Raw genomic sequence first — 17,859 nt, forward strand, 5'->3', positions numbered from 1 at the left:
CTTATCTTCCTTATCAGTCCCGGGTAATGCACCTCTCTCTCCGCAATGCATCTTGACTGAACATTTCCGACTTTCTTGCTGCTGTCATAGTTGACTGCTATGAGCAGAGCTGCTCTAGGTGTAAACAGATGCCGCGACCCAAAGTCAGACCGGAAGATCGCCAACGGTCCTCCAAAGCATGCCTGCCCTGCCAGGCATCCAAGATCCGCTGCGACTCGCAGTCGCCGTGCATGTCGTGTGTCCGGCGTGAACGCGCTGCTGCGTGCACATACATCGAGTCGAACAGTAGAAGACGGTCGCACAGACATCTTCGTGATCGTCCGATTAGATTCGTGTCTCGGATGAACCCCGAGGGCGCTGCTGCTTCTTCCACACCGACGAGGGCGTCGAGATCAGTGGCTAATAATGTAAACCGCAATGACGACGGACAAGTGAAGCCCTTGTTGGCGAATGGGCTTCCTTCTACTTCCGTAGTAGAGTCGCCGGAATGCACAGAGAGTCGAGTGTTATTAAGCTCAAAGGGAGAAAGGGGTATGTTGTTTATCCTCCCTCTGTGCCTCGCCACTAAAATGCTAGTTATAGTGTATATTGGAGAAACCTCGGCCTTGTCATTCTTACAGTTCCTACGGGGTATCATGAAACAATACATGGGACCTTCCTCGTTCACGGAGAATGGACCTCTGAACATCATGCTCGAGGCTGATGAGAACGAGGACCGAACCGTGGTGCTGGAAGAGAGTATAGAAGACAAGCGAGAGCTGATCCAGGCCTACTTTGAAGCCGTAAGTGTTTTGAGTTTTCTTTTCGTCAAGATTGCCAGTCTCATATCTGCAGTCTAGTGGATTCTTAGATCTTTTTAAGAAGAGCGACATTTACAAAGTTCTTCAAACGGAGAACTCTTCCCACAAGAAGAGACTGACCAAGGAAGACCTTGCCATTTTGTATCTTGTGATTGCGATTGGTGGCCAATGCCGCGGAGCGAATCCGACAGACCATCAGTACGCCGTCAATTACTTTTCTAGAGGCCAGCAACTAGGCTTCGACGGCATGCTCAAGCATCCCAGCATACATATGGTGCGTATATTCGTTTTGATGGCCTTTTATATGCTTGGAGCATGCCACCGCAATGCGGCATACATGTACCTTGGCGTTGCGTCGAAAGCAGCTGCAACGTTGGGGTTGCATATCAAAAGACAATATCAAGGGTTGTCAGAGGAAGAATATTATATCCGGTACGTCTTTTTGTTTTGTGATATCACTCGTCCCCAGCTGACCGATCAGATGGCGGGTGTTTCGATCTCTCCGAGTATTTGACCTAGTAGTCAGTACTCCGTTGGGCAGACCGGTCAGCTCACTGCCTTTGGACCACGATGGATCCCCTTTGCCAGATCGTATGCAGAACACCGATGGAGAAGCCGTGTCTGCGGCTTTTGCCGGGTCAAAACTGCTTGATGAAATCGTGCAAAAGCTCAAGACTATGGACAATAACCTTGACAGTGAAACGGCGGAGCACTTTCTTCATCGTCTACGCCTGTGGATCAACAACTTGCCGCCTGAATTCCGCCATCTGGCCGCTGACAATGATACCGTCCCTCTGGTTCGAGAAAAGGCTATTGGCAGTATTCACGTCAGCTGCATATACTATTTTGCTATAATACTGACGACTCGCTCGTTTTTGATATCGCATTTGATGACCCGCCTCAAAGAGTTGTCGATATTGACTCCTGGTCCTGCTGGTAGTCCCAGCACACAAGGAAACACCAGTACCAAAATTCCCCAGCTTGCCAATGTCTGTACGCAGGCAGGTGCTTATATGGCAAACATGTGCGAGAAGGCCATGCTGTCAGGCCTTCTCTTGAGAAACATGTGTATCGTCAAGTGAGATTTCCCTTGAATTTATTAGCCACAATCAAAGCTGTACTGATAAAAAGATCATAGAGCATGGGTCTTTGCCGCTGGTCTAATCTTGGGATCATCTCTCTTTGTCTATGATGACACTGAGACTCGCGGCGAAACCGAATCCGCCTTTCAAAGTGCCCGACATGTACTTCGGAATCTAGCTAATCTAAGCCCCCAAGCAAAACACTACGATGAAATATTGACTTCATTTGCCGAGGCCATTGTCAAGCACCGACAGCACGTTGTTTCGGAGCGGCAGAAAGCAGCGAAACAGTATATCGATTGCATTTTTGACATTGACATAACCCCGACAGCGGGGCGGGGAGAACGATGTGAAATTGATGACGGTGATGGCGAGGACGTGGACTATTTCTATCCTGTCTTTGACGAGTCAATACCTGGGGCCGTATTTGGTGGTCTTGACAATTTTCCAGGAGTCGAGTCTAGCAATCTTGATAATACCAGTGTTGATCTCGATGGGTTCAGTGGGTTTTCTTTTCAGGACGGCGCCAATTGGTCGATTGATCATGAACCTTTTGGGCTGCTGTTTGAGGGTATGTAATATATTTAGGAAATAATTGCTGTTATTGCATCCTGCTCTTCAACTCTTGTGTCCGAAAAAACAACATTGAAATAATAAGTGCATGCGATATTCGATACATATTGATTAGACTATCCAAGAACCTATACGCCATATAGTACAATTCGACGTCTATAACTCCACCCGATCCAGCGCCTTATAGATACAAATAGATTAAACCTCCTCAATGAGCTTTCTCCCAGGCAAGCTGCCAAACGGACGGCCAGCTGGGGCCCCAAGCATCTCGTCTGGGACAAGGGCTTTGTAGCCTTCGCGGCCGTTGATCCAGCGTATCATCGTGGGGTCTGGCTTCTCGACTTCCACTGGAACATCTGGCGTAGCTTCGCCGGCTGTCTCGGCCGCTGGGATGCGGCCACGCCGCTTGGGGGCTTGTTTTTTAAGTAGACGGTTGATAGTGTCCATCTGATTGACTCGTTAGCGTGTGTCTATCCTAACTTTTGAGGCTGAGCAAAGAGTGTACCTTTTCTTCTTCGTTGCGTTTCTCACTCAGGTTCTTCCTTCGTCGAGCCATTTCAGCCCGGCGCATGGCGTGTTCCTCGGCAGTAAGGTGTTTCTTGATTTGTGGTTCTATACAGAAAATGGTAAGCAAGTGATGATTATAGAGGCTAATAGCAGACCAACTTACCCATCGGAAGCTGCAAAAAGTCTTTGCCCAGTGTACCCCGCTGGCGCTTGGTGAGCTTGTTCGGGTCTGGGGAGCTGCTGTCATCACTGCCGAGAGCGTCCTCTTCATCTCCTTCGACATCTTCTTCTCCTTCCTCGACACCTTCGCCCATCTCCTCGTCTTGTAGCATGGTGTCATCGGGTTCACCTTCAGCGTCGCTGTCTAGGTCTGATAGTTCTTCATCCTCTTCGTCGTCGCGAGAGAGTTCCATTTCTTTTTCTTCTACTGATTTGACGGCCTTGTTTTTGACTTTGGCTGCTACTGCCGCAGGCCGGGTGCTCCTCTTCGACACAGGAGGCTGCGGGGTGTCGTCTTCCATTTCTAGGTCACCGTCGGCATCAAGCTCATCGTCGTCTTCGCCGGCGCCATCCTCGGAATCGTCAATCTCATCATCTTCCTCTTCTTCATCAAGTTCATCGTCGTCGTCATCATCATCATCGTCGCTGACCTCTCTGAGGTTTCTGGTGTTTCTGCTGCTACGCTTTCCCTGGACCACTGGCTCTTCAGTGAAGATGTTATGGCGATTGGAGGCAGTACCACGACTACTTCTGCTGTTGGTCACCTGACGAAGCTTGCTTGAGGACATCTTCACGGTGAGATGGATCGCCCCAGGCGATCCTGTTTTCACGCTTGGCGGCGAGCGCGAAACGGTCACTGAGGAAGCAGGGGCAGCAGCTGCAGTTCCTCGCGTAAGTCGGCCAGATCTTCTTATTCCGTTAGCAGTTGATCGACCAGTTCCCGTCAAAGGGCTAGTGCGAGGACGAAGTGTACGGGTGGAAGACATGGCTGATGAAAATAGACAGCGAGTACACAAAAGGAATACAAGGCAGAAGAAGGAAAATAAGCACTAAGAAAGCAAGATGGCCAGAGGAGAGAAAAACGTGACGCGGTGGTGCACAGCGTTTGTGCGGGGGTGGGCGGTGTTTGTCCAAGTTGCGACGTCAAACGAAACAAAATCAAATTGTGTATGATATCAGACGAGGCCAGTCACAGCCAGCGGTCGACGGACTAGCGGCGACGCCTAGAAGAGATGGACGCAGGGCTGGAAGCTTCTGCCTCTGGCTGGGCGGCGACAATTGGGCGACGCATCGAAGCGATATTACTGGCACGAACACGCCGAGCCAGAACAGGAACATGCAGGGAAGACACTATCAAATAATGGGACGGGAAAAAACAGATACATATGATGCGAGGAATGGGCGCTGGGGTATGCAAAGGCAGTGACAACGGTCATCTTATCCCGGTCGGCGACATATCCCAATATAGCGTGGGGATAGCTTCCTGAGATGGACGACAATAATGCTCAATGCAGGAGATTGTGAGAGAGAGAGAGAGAAAGCGGCGCTTACCTGGAGCCCGGAGGCAAGCGACTCTTGGTGGGAGCAGCAGGGCGACGGGGATCTGGCTGCCAATGGTCGCTTTCACTATCGCTGTCGCTGTCGTCGTGGTGATCGTCCGAAGAGAGACGCTGGCGTTGGTGGTACAATGCGGTCGGGGTCGGTTCATCGCTGTCTTCGTGAGGGCGGCGTCGGCGGCCTCGAAGCAGCGCCATGCTCAGTTTAGAAGGCGGTGAGGGCTGTCGGCGGTGGGTCTCGTTCAGGCACGCAGGCAGCAATAATTCCGGGGGATTGTTGGAGATCAACCACAGTTGTTATGAGGATGAGAGGAAAAGAAGACAAGCAAAGTTGTTGGGTATAGTAGTCGTCAGGTCTGTGTCCGGGGCAAGGGCAAGGGCATGGTGGCTGACCTCGCAGCAGGATTCCTCTGCTGCAGCAAACCGAGTGGCTAGTGCTATTTTCGGACAGCGAACAATGAGCAGGAAGAAACAAGGAAAAGGGAGAAGGAAAAGAGAAGAGAAAGAGAGGGCTGCCATGGCCATGGCCAGTGTTCATTCCTATTCTGATGATTGCCGCGTTACAGCATAGACTTCTGCCTGCAAGTAGAGGTACCCCGGGCGCCTGCGAGCCCAGTATGACGCAGGGGGTACCAGTACATGGCGCTTTCTGCTTCCCCGCGTCTCGTGACAACGGACCCACCCTCGTAACACACCGCGTAATATTACCGCTGTCACGTGAGATCCACGCGCAACAACCGGTAACGGCCCGTACGGTCGCTTTCTGGCCGAGCCGAGGCTCAATCAACCTCACCTTCTCTTGCTTCTCTTGCTTCTCTCCAGCAATCATCGTGTCTTCACTCTGTCTGCTTCATGACCCCGTGAGTGATATCCAATACCAGTCAGACATGGCTGGCGACTCGAAACCAGTCATCCCCGAATGGCAGCGCAAGGCCACCCCGTCGCCGCCTGCCCATGCTTCAGCTGCCATCACCGCCGATGATGCATCCGACAACGCCTCGCCAGAATCCAGCCCGCCAGAAGACAGGTCAGCTCTGCTAGAGCAAGCCAGAAATTTTCTGTCTGAGCCCTCAATCAGCGACGCCCCCACCAGCCGCAAGATTGAATTCCTGGAATCAAAGGGCCTCACCAATGGCGAAATTCAGGCTCTGCTAGGTGTCAGTCGTAACGAGGATGCTTCCTCGCCTTCTTCAGAAACCACAAATGACAGCGACAAAACCACGGCGACAGAAAACAATGCGCCTGCTGAAACACAAACAACAGTGTCGACCCTGTCGAATAACAACGCTGCCGCCACCGCATCAAGCACTACCACCACCACCACCACCACCAACAACACCACCCCCCAACGAGACGTCCCACCCATCATCACATACCCCGAATTCCTTGTCAACGCATCGGCCCAGAACAACAAGCCCCCATTGATCTCCTTCCAAGGAGTTCTCTATTCTCTCTACGCCGCTGCCGGCCTGGGCGCCACTCTTTATGGCTCGAGCGAGTACCTAGTGAAACCGATGCTCAAGACGCTGACCGAGGCTCGCCACGACTTCGCCGAGACCGCGCTGAACAACCTGACCACGTTGAATGAGAAGCTAGAGCAGAATGTGTCCAAGATACCGGCAAACATCATACCCAAACCCACATCTGAAGAAGAAGACGACGACGAGGAAACCGAGTCGATAACCTCAGACCCGACAGAGCTCTTTCACCGAGACGTCGCGACGCAAACATCGCCCGACCTACTATCTGACAGCCCTCCTTCTGAAGAAAAAAATGCGGACTCGGAATCCAGTGCCATAAAAGCGATAGATACCCACACCGAACGCCTTTCCACCTTGACCTCTCATTTAAAAGAATTTGTTACCGATCACACTTCCTCCCGCAAAGTTGACGACTCGGCGCGCGACAAAATCTCTGATTTGCAGTCTTATCTCGATGGACTGACGTACTCTTCAAGCAACAACTATCTCGGCAACAATGCCATGTATAATATTTACGGCTCGTCTAGTGGCGATATGGGCCGGAACAGGAGCGGCAGCACTGACCGCAAGGAACAAGACGCCGTTACGACCTTTAAAGCCGAGATCAGAGGCGTCAAGGGCGCCCTGCTGAGTGCTCGAAACTTTCCGGCTGGAAAAGCCGGCGTTGCTCGATAATTTAATTACTGAACCATGTGAATGTTGAAAGTATGTATATATTAATAAATTGCACTACTTTTGTAGAACAATAGACAAGCACACAATATCAATTAAATCAATTGATTTAAAAAAACAACTTTATATATCATGAAAAAGCATAAAAAGAACAATCGTGGCTATAGTTAACAAAAACGCTTTTACTATAATCCAATCTCATCCCACCGAACATAGCATCTACATTGATCATCTATCACTGTCCATTCACGGAGTCGCTCGGCTCATGCTGATCAGCCGCTTCACACCAACCTGTAGACATGTTAGTATATATATATTTGTTGATTTTAGGAGTTGCTTAAGCACGTACCATCCAGTTTCCGCACTCGTCGGTTCGGTTAGTTAGAATATCTAGATGGATATTCTTGGCCGTTTCATAGTCTCTACCCTGTAGAGCCTTCGACAGCTCGACCATGTCCGCTACTGTGTTCGGCTTCAACAGATCTTCATTGTTGAGGTGGTCGAATAGAATATTCAGTCGTCGCTCGGCGTCGTCCACTTGTGCCTTGAATGAAGAGGGCGCACGCGATTTCACCCGCTGCATATCACTTGAGAGGTACTCATAAATGGGAGCTGCATCAGCGGGGATATGGGACCGGTCACCGGGAGCTAAGTCACTCTGTTAGTAAAGCGTGATGATTTCAAATGGGGTCAAAACTTACGGTACTTGGGTGGCGGAGGAGCTGCTTTCTGCTGCGACTGCGCCGTTCCGGGTCGAGATCCTGCTGCTGGAGGCGGTCCACCGGGAGGAGGTCCAGCCTGGGGGGGTCCACCCGGTGGTGGAGGAACAGCACCAGCAATTGGAGCATATGGATTAGGAACTGCTGCTGCAGGCTGTTGGGCTGCGTATGGACCTGAAGGTGGTGGCATTTGAGGTGCAGCCGGCTGAGCAGCAGGGTTAGGCGCATAACGGTTGGTTGGCGGCGGGCCCGAGGGGGGCGCATTGTAAGGAGAAGGACCTCGAGGAATTGGTGGAGGCATAGCCAGTCCAGGCACGGTAGGAGGTGGCTGAGTTGCTGCAGGCGCATATGGATTGATGGCGCCAGGGGGGTTAGATGTCACAGAGGGAGGTCTCGGCGGTCCTCCTACCGGAGGAGAGACGATAGGGGCCGTTGGCACGCTGCCAGCCTTTGGTGGAGGGGGTGGAGGAGCTCTCTGAGCAGCGACAGGAGGCCCAACTGGAGGAGAAGTTGGAGGTCCGACGGGATTCTGCTGGCCAGGGAACGGAGAAGCCATCGCAGCTGGGGTGCCTCGTCTAGACGTCTGTTTCTGGGCTGCAAATCCTTCCGGCAAGTCATTCCAGGCGGGGAGATCAGTTCTGGTTGTGTATGTTGACACTTGCGGTCCAGAAGGAGACTGGTTATATCCCCTAGGCGGTGGCGGCACTCCTCCAGGCCCAGACGACGGAGGAGCTCCAAATTGCTGCGGAGGGGGACCAACAGCTGGCTTCGTCTGTTGAGAAGGCTGGTAGCCACCAGTTGGCTGATAAGGATTAGGGGCAGCTCCGAACGAAGCATAAGGATTGGCAGGCTGAGGAGGCGCAGCTGGCGAAGAAATGTTTGCTGGTGGAGCATACAGGTTGTTAACAGGCGGTGTCGGGCTGAAAGTGGGCTGAGGAGGTTGGAAAAGAGAGGGCTGTGGCACCGAGGGAGCTCGTGCTTGAGGGACGTGGGCAGAAGTCTTGACAGAAGGAGCCTTTCTTGTAGCCAGTCTAATGCGGTTTCTTGCGACCTCTGCTTCGTCGTGCTTTTCCGGCACAAGGCTGAGGTATCGGTCCGCAACATCAAGACGACCGTGTGTCGCTGCAACGTCGGCGTACTCAACATACTTGTCATAGAGTACACTGAGCTTCCAGTCCGCCTCTTTCTGTCGGTCGACGTCCTGGTAGTTTGTGACCTGACGGAAAATGGTCACCTTCTCAATGAATCCCTGCAAGGCGCGCACATGAACCGAGAATGTCGAGCCTTCCTCAGCCTCGTCGATGCCTTGCTCCTCGTTTGCCTTGAATTCGTCGAGCCAGATACCAACAACCTTCTCCAGCTTGGAACCTGCTAGATAACAGAAGGAGGCATCCTTGCGGACGGCCTTGTCAGAGGTGCCCTGGTACTGCTCCTCTAGTCTATCACCAAGTGCCTCGCAAAGATCAGGGAACTCCTTTTCGTCGGCGAATGTGCACAAAGTCGCCATGACCTCTTTCCAGTTGGACAAATCGGCGTTGTGAACAACATCCCACAGGTTCTTTCCGACAATTGATGCAAGGAGACGGATATAGTTTGGTCCACCGTTCTGCTTGGAGAAGTAGGCTTCCTGTACTTTCTCGACGCATTTATCACCACCGCAGACAGCGATCATGAAGGCATCGGACAATCGGTCTTCCTGGAGAGCAATGTCCACAGCACGCTCGAATTGGCCCAGCAGGAGCGATCTCGTGATCTTCTTGTCAGACTCGGACTCGCTACCGGTGAAGATATTGAATGGGTCGTTGGTCCGGGCGCCTTTGGAAGCGGCAAGGTCGGTTAAGAAGACGTCGGATTCGCCCGAGGTGTCGAAGATAGACTGGAGACGCTTATGCTTCTTCTTCTTGGAGTCGGGGGCTGGCTTGCTAGCTTCTCCATTCGTTTCCTCCTTCAGATCCAGCTTCGCTAGCCCGTCTGCGGCCTCGTCTGTCGCATCATCGAAACCTAGGTATGCAGCGAGACCCTTGCGAGGGTTTTCTGAAAGCAGTGTCTCAATGACCTTCCAGTCAGACTTCTCTTCCTCCGATGAGGCATTGTCGATACGGTTTTCACAGATGTTTTTGAGATTTCCTTGCTGGAGGTCCTTTTCAAATTGTTCTGTAGCACTGCCCACGGCCGAGTCAATCTGGAAAGGTGTAATCCTAATCTTGGAGGAGCGTTGTGTTGTGTCGTTCAACGCAACCGATACAACTCTGCCGCCGAAGCCAAATGATGCAGACACTGGTCTTTCAAGCCACTTTGGTGTCTTGGACAATGAGAATGTCGAGGCCTGAGGTTGGGTTTGTGCTTTGGCGAAAAAGTCCTCCCCATCCAACGCTTGATTCTGAGTGGTCGTGTCCTGGGCAGCTTCCTTGCTGGTATTCTGGATAGTCTGGACAGAGATTCTGCCATCGAAAGACGCGGTAGCGAAGAAATTGGGGTTGTGGGGGTTCCAGCGTGTCTGGAAAGTCCAGTTTGTGACAATGGGGAATTCCCCGTAGTTCTCGCCGGTCTGTGGGTTCCAGCAAATCGTTCGGTTGTCCTTACCAGAGGACAGAAGAAGGTCAGGGTCTTGGGCGCACCATGCCAGAGACAAGACTCCCGATTCGTGTCCTCGGAGAACCTACACAAAACAGTCAGAGTGGTCGCGCGACCGAATTGCAAAGTACTTACTCGTTCAGGGGCGTGAGAGTTTCGAAGATCCCAAACCAAAATGACAGGGTCCGACTCCAATGGGATCGAGGTGACAAGTTTCGTAGGCTGTTCATGTTTTAGCATACTAACACACAACTAAAAGGGCCGTAGAGTCTACCTTTTCCGGGTCCCAAGCCACAGCGCTGACGGGCTTCCGTCCCATGTTGTTTAATGTCAAGCTCTCCTTCTTCGTCTTGACGTCCCAAACGGTTACGAAGCCTGCGCTAGAACCGGTCACAAGAATGTGCGGAACCTTTTTGTTCCAGTCCAGGCACTCGATATCGTCGGCGCGCGCGGCTGTGTTTCCGAGGCGGAAAGGGCTCTCGACATTGTTCAAATCGGTAATGAATAGCTAGGAGAGTCAGAATTGCGTCGAGACAATAATCACATAAAAGTAACACACCTCTCCTTTTGCTCCACCGGTAGCGAGAAGGTTCGAGTGCTTCGGGTTGAATTGCAGGGACTTGATGGCGCCAGTATGTTTCTGTGGCGATGCGGTCAAGGATTCACTTCACAGGCTATTAGCAAGTTTCCGACAAACAGAATCAAGCAACACGACTAACCTAGCGCCACTCAGCAATTTGTCGGCATCCCAGAGCTTGAGCGACCCATTATCCAGGGCGCCAGCAATAATCCCCCGATTGTTGTCATCGTACGGAGCCCAGGCAATATCATTGAAGCTAATGTGATAGACATAAAAATATCAGCGACCAGGGCACAGCCTGTTCAGTGGGCGAGAATAACTCACCCTGACTCGGTAGGAATTTTGACCAGGGGCTGCAAGTCGGAGCCACTGTCGGCGGTCTTGTTGTTCAGTCCCAGATCCCACAGCTCTAGGTTGGTCTCGTTGGAGAAATCAAAGTCGACAGCTCCGGCTCGGGTTCCGGTAGCTAAGAGAGGAACCTGGGCGCCGGGGGACCAGGCGAACGTGGCCGTTCGAGGAATCTCCCTGATGCGCACCATGACGATGGGTCTAGATAATTCGGGAGGGGCTGCGAAGTAAACAAGAGATCATCAAAGCAGAATTGCAGGCCAGAACGAAGAGGATGAAGAAGACAAAGCAGTCGAATTGGACGATGGCCTTGCCGGAGGACCACCCAAGCTTGCGGAAGTTGTGCCTGGAGGTGTTGTGTCCGAGGATTCAGTCTGGGTCTGGGGGTTGAAGCCACAGATCGCTCCAAGTGGCCTTCTGCTCGGGCCACATCGCAGCAGGTCAGCCCTCGGCGCCCGCAAGTGGGCCAGGCTGCCTGAGCCGTAAGGCAGCCGCCGCACGTGATATCATTTGCGGGCGGCAGGCGCATAGAATCTCTCTGACCATCAGAGACAGACATTACTGCACTGCACTGTTCGTTCTGTCTGTTTCTGTAGATCGCAGCCCCTGCGACCGCACGCACCCAGCATGAGCGAGTCAACCCGCCTGAAAAGCACCGTCTACGTCGGCAGCCTCGACCAGGCCGTCACCGCGCAGACACTGACAGAGGCTTTCCTGCCCTTTGGCGAGGTTGTCGATATCTCGCTGCCCAAGCCCGACTTGCCGTCGTCGACAGATAACCACAGGGGGTTTGGATACGTGGAATTCGAAGTGCCCCAGGATGCCAAGGAGGCGATCGACAACATGGACCAGAGCGAGCTGTATGGGCGCATTATAAAAGTTGCTGCCGCAAAGCCGCAACGAGACGCAAACGAGGGGCTTGGAAGCAAGACTGCTATTTGGGAACAGGTAAGTCTAGATTTTTATCACCGCCAGGTTTTTTCCAATTTACACTCGGCACGAATCTAACTATGATACTTGCAGGAGGGCTACTTGGCGAAACATGCCGTGAGCGAGGAAGACAGAAATGGAGCAGAAGAGGCCAGTCTAGTGACCAATGGTCGACCTGAAGATCCTATGCAGGGCCTCGAAGGCCTCGACGTTGCAGGGCCAAAGCCGGAATAATGAATAGAAACGATGCGAGGTTCAAAAGACAGCAAACACATGGAATTTATGGGAGCACGGCGATATTTTTTTTATTTAAAGATATTGCTACATTGCGTTCCGCAAGCCGTCGCCAAAAATCAAGGAACCCTGCATATATACAGAAAAGAGACAGGCAATCTGTGAAGCTATCGGGTTTTGCAGGGTTCGCGTGTACCTCCTCCATCCATCCAACAACTCTTCTCTCGCCATGCAGTGGAAATCAGTCGAGACAAGGTCCTAGTGGGCGCGGTCCTCGGGTTTATTGCGGCTCAGGCGAAGAGTCTTGTCAGCGAAGAGCTTGTGGGTGCAGGAGTAAATGGCGGCACCGATAGCGACGCTGGGTACAAGAGTTAGTTTGTGATCTGGTCGAACAATGAAAACCCATGTATTTTCCATTTAAACGCAACTTACCCAAGAACAACACCTTTAAACAGATAGTGTTAGCTATATCGTAATTCAAAAGCTTGACGTTTCTCCTTACCAATGGGAATCAACTCCGGAGGGACCTTCTTGAGCTGGCGGATGCGTTGCGAGATGGTGTGGGCTGCTAGCAGTCAGACAAGTGAACCTCGCAGGTATCATACGTAATAAGAGCCAAAAAGCATCGTACCGCTCATGTTCTCCTTCTATAGCAATGGGGTTAGTTCAGTCTATGGCATGACTTGCCACCACTCTTCCAGGACACCGGGAACACGTACAGGAACAGACATCAAGGGGCGCGTGGCGCGCATACCGAGGGGACGAGTCGGGAACATGCTGGATACGGGGGCCGATTGCCGGGAGCAATGGGGGTTGCGATGGTTGTGTGGTGCACTGAGCAGAAGCAGAGCAGAAGAAGAGTGACGTGAAGCTTTCACAGGGTTTGGCCCGGCTCGGGTGGCACGTCGTTTGTTTTCGGGTATTGCGAGCTGCCTGCGCCACAGCGTGGCTGGAGCGCCTTCGCTAGGCCTTTCGCGGCGGCAGAGCTCGGGCTTCCCGCCCAAACCTCGCCAACGTCCTCTCTTTCTTGATCAGCCACTTCAACGCGCCATCAACCCGAGCGGGCTTCCCCAAAACTAGTCCAATTGAACGCTTTTCGACTCTGCTATCAAAATGAGCGCCATTCCTGAGGCTGACCCCGATGAGCCCATCGAGACCAAGCCCTTCAAGTTCGTGACAGGTGAGTTGTCCCTGGCCTGTTGTTCAGCACCCACAAGAACCGGTAACAAGGCCAATTGCTAACTCTGTCACAGCTGGTACGTTCATTCTGGAACTCGCTTTTTCCCTGCTGGGCTCGATAAATCGCCAATTCGCCCTTGCCACGCTCGCTGTCCCCGTCTCCCCGAATCCACTGACCGAGGTTATCATATAGGCTACGACGCCCGCTTTCCTTACCAGAACCAGTATGCTAGCTACGGACCACATTGTCCCCGATAACATTTGATGCTAATACTTTCTAGGACTAAGCACTGCTGGCAAAACTACGTCGACTATCACAAGTGCATTCTCGCCAAGGGCGAGGATTTCCGCCCCTGCCGCCAGGTAATGCAATTGCTTTGAGACAATCCTGGAGGTCAAACTAACAGCGGACTCAGTTCTTCCTCGCATACCGTTCTATGTGCCCCAAGAGCTGGACCGACCGATGGGACGATCAGCGCGGTTAGTAAACACTACTCTTTCATTGGCTGAGCAGCTACTAAATCATTAACAGAGGCCGGCAACTTCCCTACTCGTCTTGAGTAAACGCTTCGTCGTTTAGCTATCTTTATGACCCTTCTGTATTCTACCCAATAGACAGACAGATAACTGTGCGTCCCGTCCCAAGGGTCTTTCAAGAAAGCGGGAAAGTTGTACATAAGCGAGGCTTGAATCTTGAGAATAACATGATGTTTTGAGTAGACTTGATTTCTAATGTCAATTAAATCTAGAGCTAAAATGCCATTGTACATTTAACAACAGATGCCAATGTTGATCAATTGATTGCTACATGCGTACAATCCCACGACTATGCCAAAACAATTGATATTTCCCTCTACAGATATACAGAAATAAACTAGAGATATACAATACATAACGAAAATCCCAGAAAAACAAAATAATAAGAGGAAAAAATTCACTTCCAAACCCTGATCATCTTGATACAATGCAACAAACAATTGGTATAAAAACAAACAAGTCAACGTCTATGACAAGCGATCTATCTACATGAAATGTGCAGTTGTTTATCAATAACAGCAATAGCTGCGGGATGGTATATTGACAATACCCCAAATATCGGCAGTGGCGCTGGTATCAAAATCTATATGTAAAAGTCTATAAGCCCTTGATCTTGCGGTAGAGCTTCTTATGTTCCTCCAAAAATAGGAATGTGGCGATCGTATGCGGTCCAAGGCGGACAAAGGCTGGAACCCAGCCTCTAAACATCCATGAGATACCCTCTTTCCGATAGATATCTTTTAACAAGTGCGTAATGCTGCTTTTGCTCTCGGCTGAGGAAGCGCTCATAACACGCGTCTTAATGACATCGACGGGACTGCACACCGTTGTTGCGACGAAGCCGGCTGCTATCGAGGCCGTGAAATGCGTTAAAATACTGTCGGGCATGCCCAATTGAGCCGTGCATATTTGCTTGAATATGTCGTACGTGACTAGCTGAGAGGCCGTCATGAGCACGGCTCTCGTAGAATTGGGCCACACGCCACGGAACAAACTTGTGACACCCTCAGTGCGGGTCATTCGGATCAATCCATCAACTGCGTGTTTGTAGTTTCGTCGTTGGTCCGGAGGCAACGCGGCGTCAGACTGCATACGAACATTCAGCACGTCGGCGGGATTCCCGGCAATTCCACCCAGGAAACCAGAAACGCATCCCATCCATAGCAGGTTCGGCAAGCTTGGAGGTGCGCTGGGGCCGGTGAATCGCGATTTCAATTCTTCGTAAATGCCGAATCGGGCCGTCGAGTAGGTCATCTGGCGCAGGATGGCTGCAGATAGCTAGCATTCGGGGTTGGTTAGATAAGAAAACGTGGTTGATTCATCAGACTCCGCACATACACCGCTATACAGGCCCAGGGCCCCATTGTTTTTGAAGACATGAACGAATGTACCCAGCATGGACGTTGGTGCTCCAGGAGCACGCGTTTGTAAGCGGACCTTTTCCGAGACGGTTTGGTTAGCTATGCGCACGACGGCCGGCCGGGTTCGAAATCATTTACCTTGACTGAAGAGACGAATTAGTATCTTGTTTATTGGAAGATCATGCAGAGCAACATTCAAACATACCAAGGTCCAATGGATGTGTAACGGCGGCGGCAAAGCATGAGGCTGAACCACCGAACCAGAACGGATAATGAATTTTTTTGATCGGACGCGGTTCGGCCACGACGGGCGCTACCTTCGTCTTGACGCTGGTGTCGACTGACATTGTGAAGCACAAGAGACTGTACTCATTCCGACTGCCTGGTCAGCAGTGAGGGGGTTCGCGAGCGAGGCACTTGCTTGCTAATGAATGGCCGGGATATCGCAAGTGAGCGTTCGGCTTTACTCCACTGCGAACTCGGCGGTCCGCCGGCCCGCCGCCGCTTGCCAGATCTAAGCCCGAGTCGAGTCTTGGCACATTGACGCCATCTTGCATACAGCCTATATTTTAGGATGTACATGTACTACTATATATCTGGTCACCTGTTGTCCCTTTTTTGGAAACCTTGTTTTGGTGCTTTGCAGACCGTAGGTGTTTTTACATTGCACTTTGATGGAACTTGGTCTACTCTAAAATTGTATACTTGCCGATGTACTAGCTGCCTTTAACACCGGGAGATGAGATTACACATGTACCATATACAAAAAGAGATGTATAGTTGCCTCTAGGCTGTAGCATCAGGCTGAGCGTCAGGTTAAGCGCAAGGTTGTCTCGGGTTGAAACCAAGCTAGCCATATTCACGACTGATATCTGCGAAGCACTTACTAGTAGTTAGGTGATAGAGTGGTGAGACAACACTTTAGCCTGAACAATGCGAAATGCAGTCAGTACATGTTTCAAGTGGAAATTTGGTAGACTCTGTGAAATCGCAGAATTTGATCGACAAGTCCGAGTCAATAAGAAAATTGCGACTAGCAATATCGACGACAACAACACACCGATCATGGATGTTAGCTAGCGTTCGTGCCATATCACGAAACCATGCAAGTTGAAGAGCCTTGGGCGGCTGGTTTCGAACCAAGTAGGAACGTAGGTCACCGTTCTTCATCAAAACAAGTTGAGTGGCGTTTTCGAGGCAATTAATACAAGGAACAACACCATCACACTCCCCTAAAAGCTTGTACATTTCCTGTTCATGTCAGAGAGACATCAAGTTTGCCTCTACTTCATTGTCGCTGCTTGTGCTCCATCGGAAAGCTCAGTGGTTGGATGTAGTAAAGTGCGTAGAAAAGCTCGGTTACATAACCGAACAACATTTTTCTTCTTATAATAAGATTGAGCACATATTCGCATAAAAGATAAACTCAAGACTGGAAAGTATATAGAGTGCAAAGACCAATACAAGGCACTACTTTGTTACTAGCCTGTCGGTCACAAGAACTCGTACTCCCCGACTGCCGGGCTCCGGAAACTCTACAAAATAATCTCGCACTCGATCAACATCTCTCTCGCGAGTCGTATCGAAGAGCTCCATCTTAAAAGAGCGCACAAGCGTTGCAACCACCAAAAACATTTCTGCGTATGCAAGACTATATAAAAAGTAAGCAATTCGAAACTAGAACATTGGGGAATTCACGTACTCAACCCCTTGGCACATACGCGACCCTTTTCCAAAGGGCACAAAGCAGCGAGTTTCCAGGCTCGAGGTGTCGAACCAACGATCCGGTACAAACTTGTATGGGTCCGGGTAGACTGAGGGGTTGTAGAGGACGCTGGAGGGATGCATACTGATAGGGGTTAGGGTTAATATCTTTCGTACCATTTGGTGCGTGCGGCCAGCTTGGGGCCTGGAAATCTAGCTAGGGGGTGAAATAATAGACGGTATATCGTTTGGTATAGTAGAAAGGTGGCCTACGGAATCACAACTAGATGGAGGCTGAAATCCATGTCAAGGGAAGCTATCTTTTACTTCTTTCTTGTTAATGCTGTTCCTATTCACTTTAATAAGATGATATTGTTAGGTAGGAGAGCCCATTGACCAAACGATCCCAACCGTAAAGCCAACAAATTAGTCACTGAAATATTGATTTGATTTGAAGCACATGCATATAGGGGTCCCCCAAGCTAAAATGAATCTCTCGACCTGCTCTTCTCTGATAATTCCGCGCCCTGGCAAACAGTGAATATACGAGCTTCCTACAGAGCTCCATTTTCTATTGCATCGCCTGGCGAGATAACAATAGTGACGTGTCGCCTTATGCATATGCAGATAGGTCTCGACTTGCTCTCGCCGATCAGCTGGCGTATTCCGTACCCCGGTGAAATAGTAGCGTTGTACAGAGATCATATTGCATGCTTTACCGGCGATTAAAAAGTAGTGTGCCGCCCCATGCATATGCAGTGTGGTGCGCCACTTTTGCATGCATGTTGGGTCTCGGTATAGTGTCCGATGCAGCTGTTCACCCCGGTTTGTCCGTTGGTTACACCAAAGAAACACCGCGCCCTGAGAATAACAACCGTTCCATTTTACAATTCAACCAGTTAAGAGACTAGAAATATATTAACTGGCTGACTCGTGGTGGGGTAAAGATTGGCTATGCAACCATCAACTGACGGAAACAAAGAAAGAGAACAAAGGCACATTCGAAAGCAAGACGTCATATC

At 50.9% G+C, this 17,859-nt stretch overlaps 8 protein-coding genes across 8 annotated transcripts; 4 read left to right on the forward strand and 4 right to left on the reverse strand.

The window, feature by feature from the left end:
• Window positions 1-128: 128 nt before the first annotated feature.
• Window positions 129-2,461, forward strand: TRUGW13939_08653 (uncharacterized protein; the record flags this gene model as incomplete). The annotated part of the gene is made up of 5 exons (XM_035491783.1): window positions 129-531; window positions 583-782; window positions 835-1,232; window positions 1,282-1,878; window positions 1,939-2,461. The coding sequence occupies 5 exons, from the start codon at window positions 129-131 to the stop codon at window positions 2,459-2,461; spliced, it is 2,121 nt and encodes a 706-aa protein (XP_035347676.1).
• A 192-nt stretch (window positions 2,462-2,653) lies between these two features.
• On the reverse strand, window positions 2,654-4,716 carry TRUGW13939_08654 (uncharacterized protein; the record flags this gene model as incomplete). The annotated part of the gene is made up of 4 exons (XM_035491784.1): window positions 2,654-2,902; window positions 2,961-3,067; window positions 3,126-3,913; window positions 4,514-4,716. 4 exons carry the CDS (start codon window positions 4,714-4,716, stop codon window positions 2,654-2,656), a joined length of 1,347 nt encoding a protein of 448 aa, XP_035347677.1.
• A 689-nt stretch (window positions 4,717-5,405) lies between these two features.
• Window positions 5,406-6,674, forward strand: TRUGW13939_08655 (uncharacterized protein; the record flags this gene model as incomplete). Its single annotated transcript, XM_035491785.1, has 1 exon — window positions 5,406-6,674. The coding sequence occupies one exon, from the start codon at window positions 5,406-5,408 to the stop codon at window positions 6,672-6,674; it is 1,269 nt and encodes a 422-aa protein (XP_035347678.1).
• Window positions 6,675-6,917: 243 nt separating this feature from the next.
• TRUGW13939_08656 (uncharacterized protein) lies at window positions 6,918-11,083 on the reverse strand (the record flags this gene model as incomplete). Its single annotated transcript, XM_035491786.1, has 8 exons — window positions 6,918-6,962; window positions 7,021-7,319; window positions 7,373-10,049; window positions 10,100-10,186; window positions 10,239-10,472; window positions 10,524-10,629; window positions 10,684-10,800; window positions 10,869-11,083. 8 exons carry the CDS (start codon window positions 11,081-11,083, stop codon window positions 6,918-6,920), a joined length of 3,780 nt encoding a protein of 1,259 aa, XP_035347679.1.
• A 436-nt stretch (window positions 11,084-11,519) lies between these two features.
• Window positions 11,520-12,056, forward strand: TRUGW13939_08657 (uncharacterized protein; the record flags this gene model as incomplete). The annotated part of the gene is made up of 2 exons (XM_035491787.1): window positions 11,520-11,840; window positions 11,916-12,056. 2 exons carry the CDS (start codon window positions 11,520-11,522, stop codon window positions 12,054-12,056), a joined length of 462 nt encoding a protein of 153 aa, XP_035347680.1.
• Window positions 12,057-12,314: 258 nt separating this feature from the next.
• TRUGW13939_08658 (uncharacterized protein) lies at window positions 12,315-12,832 on the reverse strand (the record flags this gene model as incomplete). Its single annotated transcript, XM_035491788.1, has 5 exons — window positions 12,315-12,414; window positions 12,489-12,501; window positions 12,559-12,621; window positions 12,688-12,703; window positions 12,776-12,832. 5 exons carry the CDS (start codon window positions 12,830-12,832, stop codon window positions 12,315-12,317), a joined length of 249 nt encoding a protein of 82 aa, XP_035347681.1.
• Window positions 12,833-13,169: 337 nt separating this feature from the next.
• TRUGW13939_08659 (uncharacterized protein) lies at window positions 13,170-13,799 on the forward strand (the record flags this gene model as incomplete). The annotated part of the gene is made up of 5 exons (XM_035491789.1): window positions 13,170-13,225; window positions 13,310-13,459; window positions 13,517-13,598; window positions 13,652-13,715; window positions 13,768-13,799. 5 exons carry the CDS (start codon window positions 13,170-13,172, stop codon window positions 13,797-13,799), a joined length of 384 nt encoding a protein of 127 aa, XP_035347682.1.
• Window positions 13,800-14,369: 570 nt separating this feature from the next.
• TRUGW13939_08660 (uncharacterized protein) lies at window positions 14,370-15,480 on the reverse strand (the record flags this gene model as incomplete). Its single annotated transcript, XM_035491790.1, has 3 exons — window positions 14,370-15,050; window positions 15,111-15,232; window positions 15,339-15,480. 3 exons carry the CDS (start codon window positions 15,478-15,480, stop codon window positions 14,370-14,372), a joined length of 945 nt encoding a protein of 314 aa, XP_035347683.1.
• Between the last annotated feature and the right edge of the window lie 2,379 nt (window positions 15,481-17,859).

Source organism: Talaromyces rugulosus, chromosome V, assembly GCF_013368755.1.
Source record: "Talaromyces rugulosus chromosome V, complete sequence".
Classification (NCBI taxonomy): Eukaryota; Fungi; Ascomycota; class Eurotiomycetes; order Eurotiales; family Trichocomaceae; genus Talaromyces; species Talaromyces rugulosus.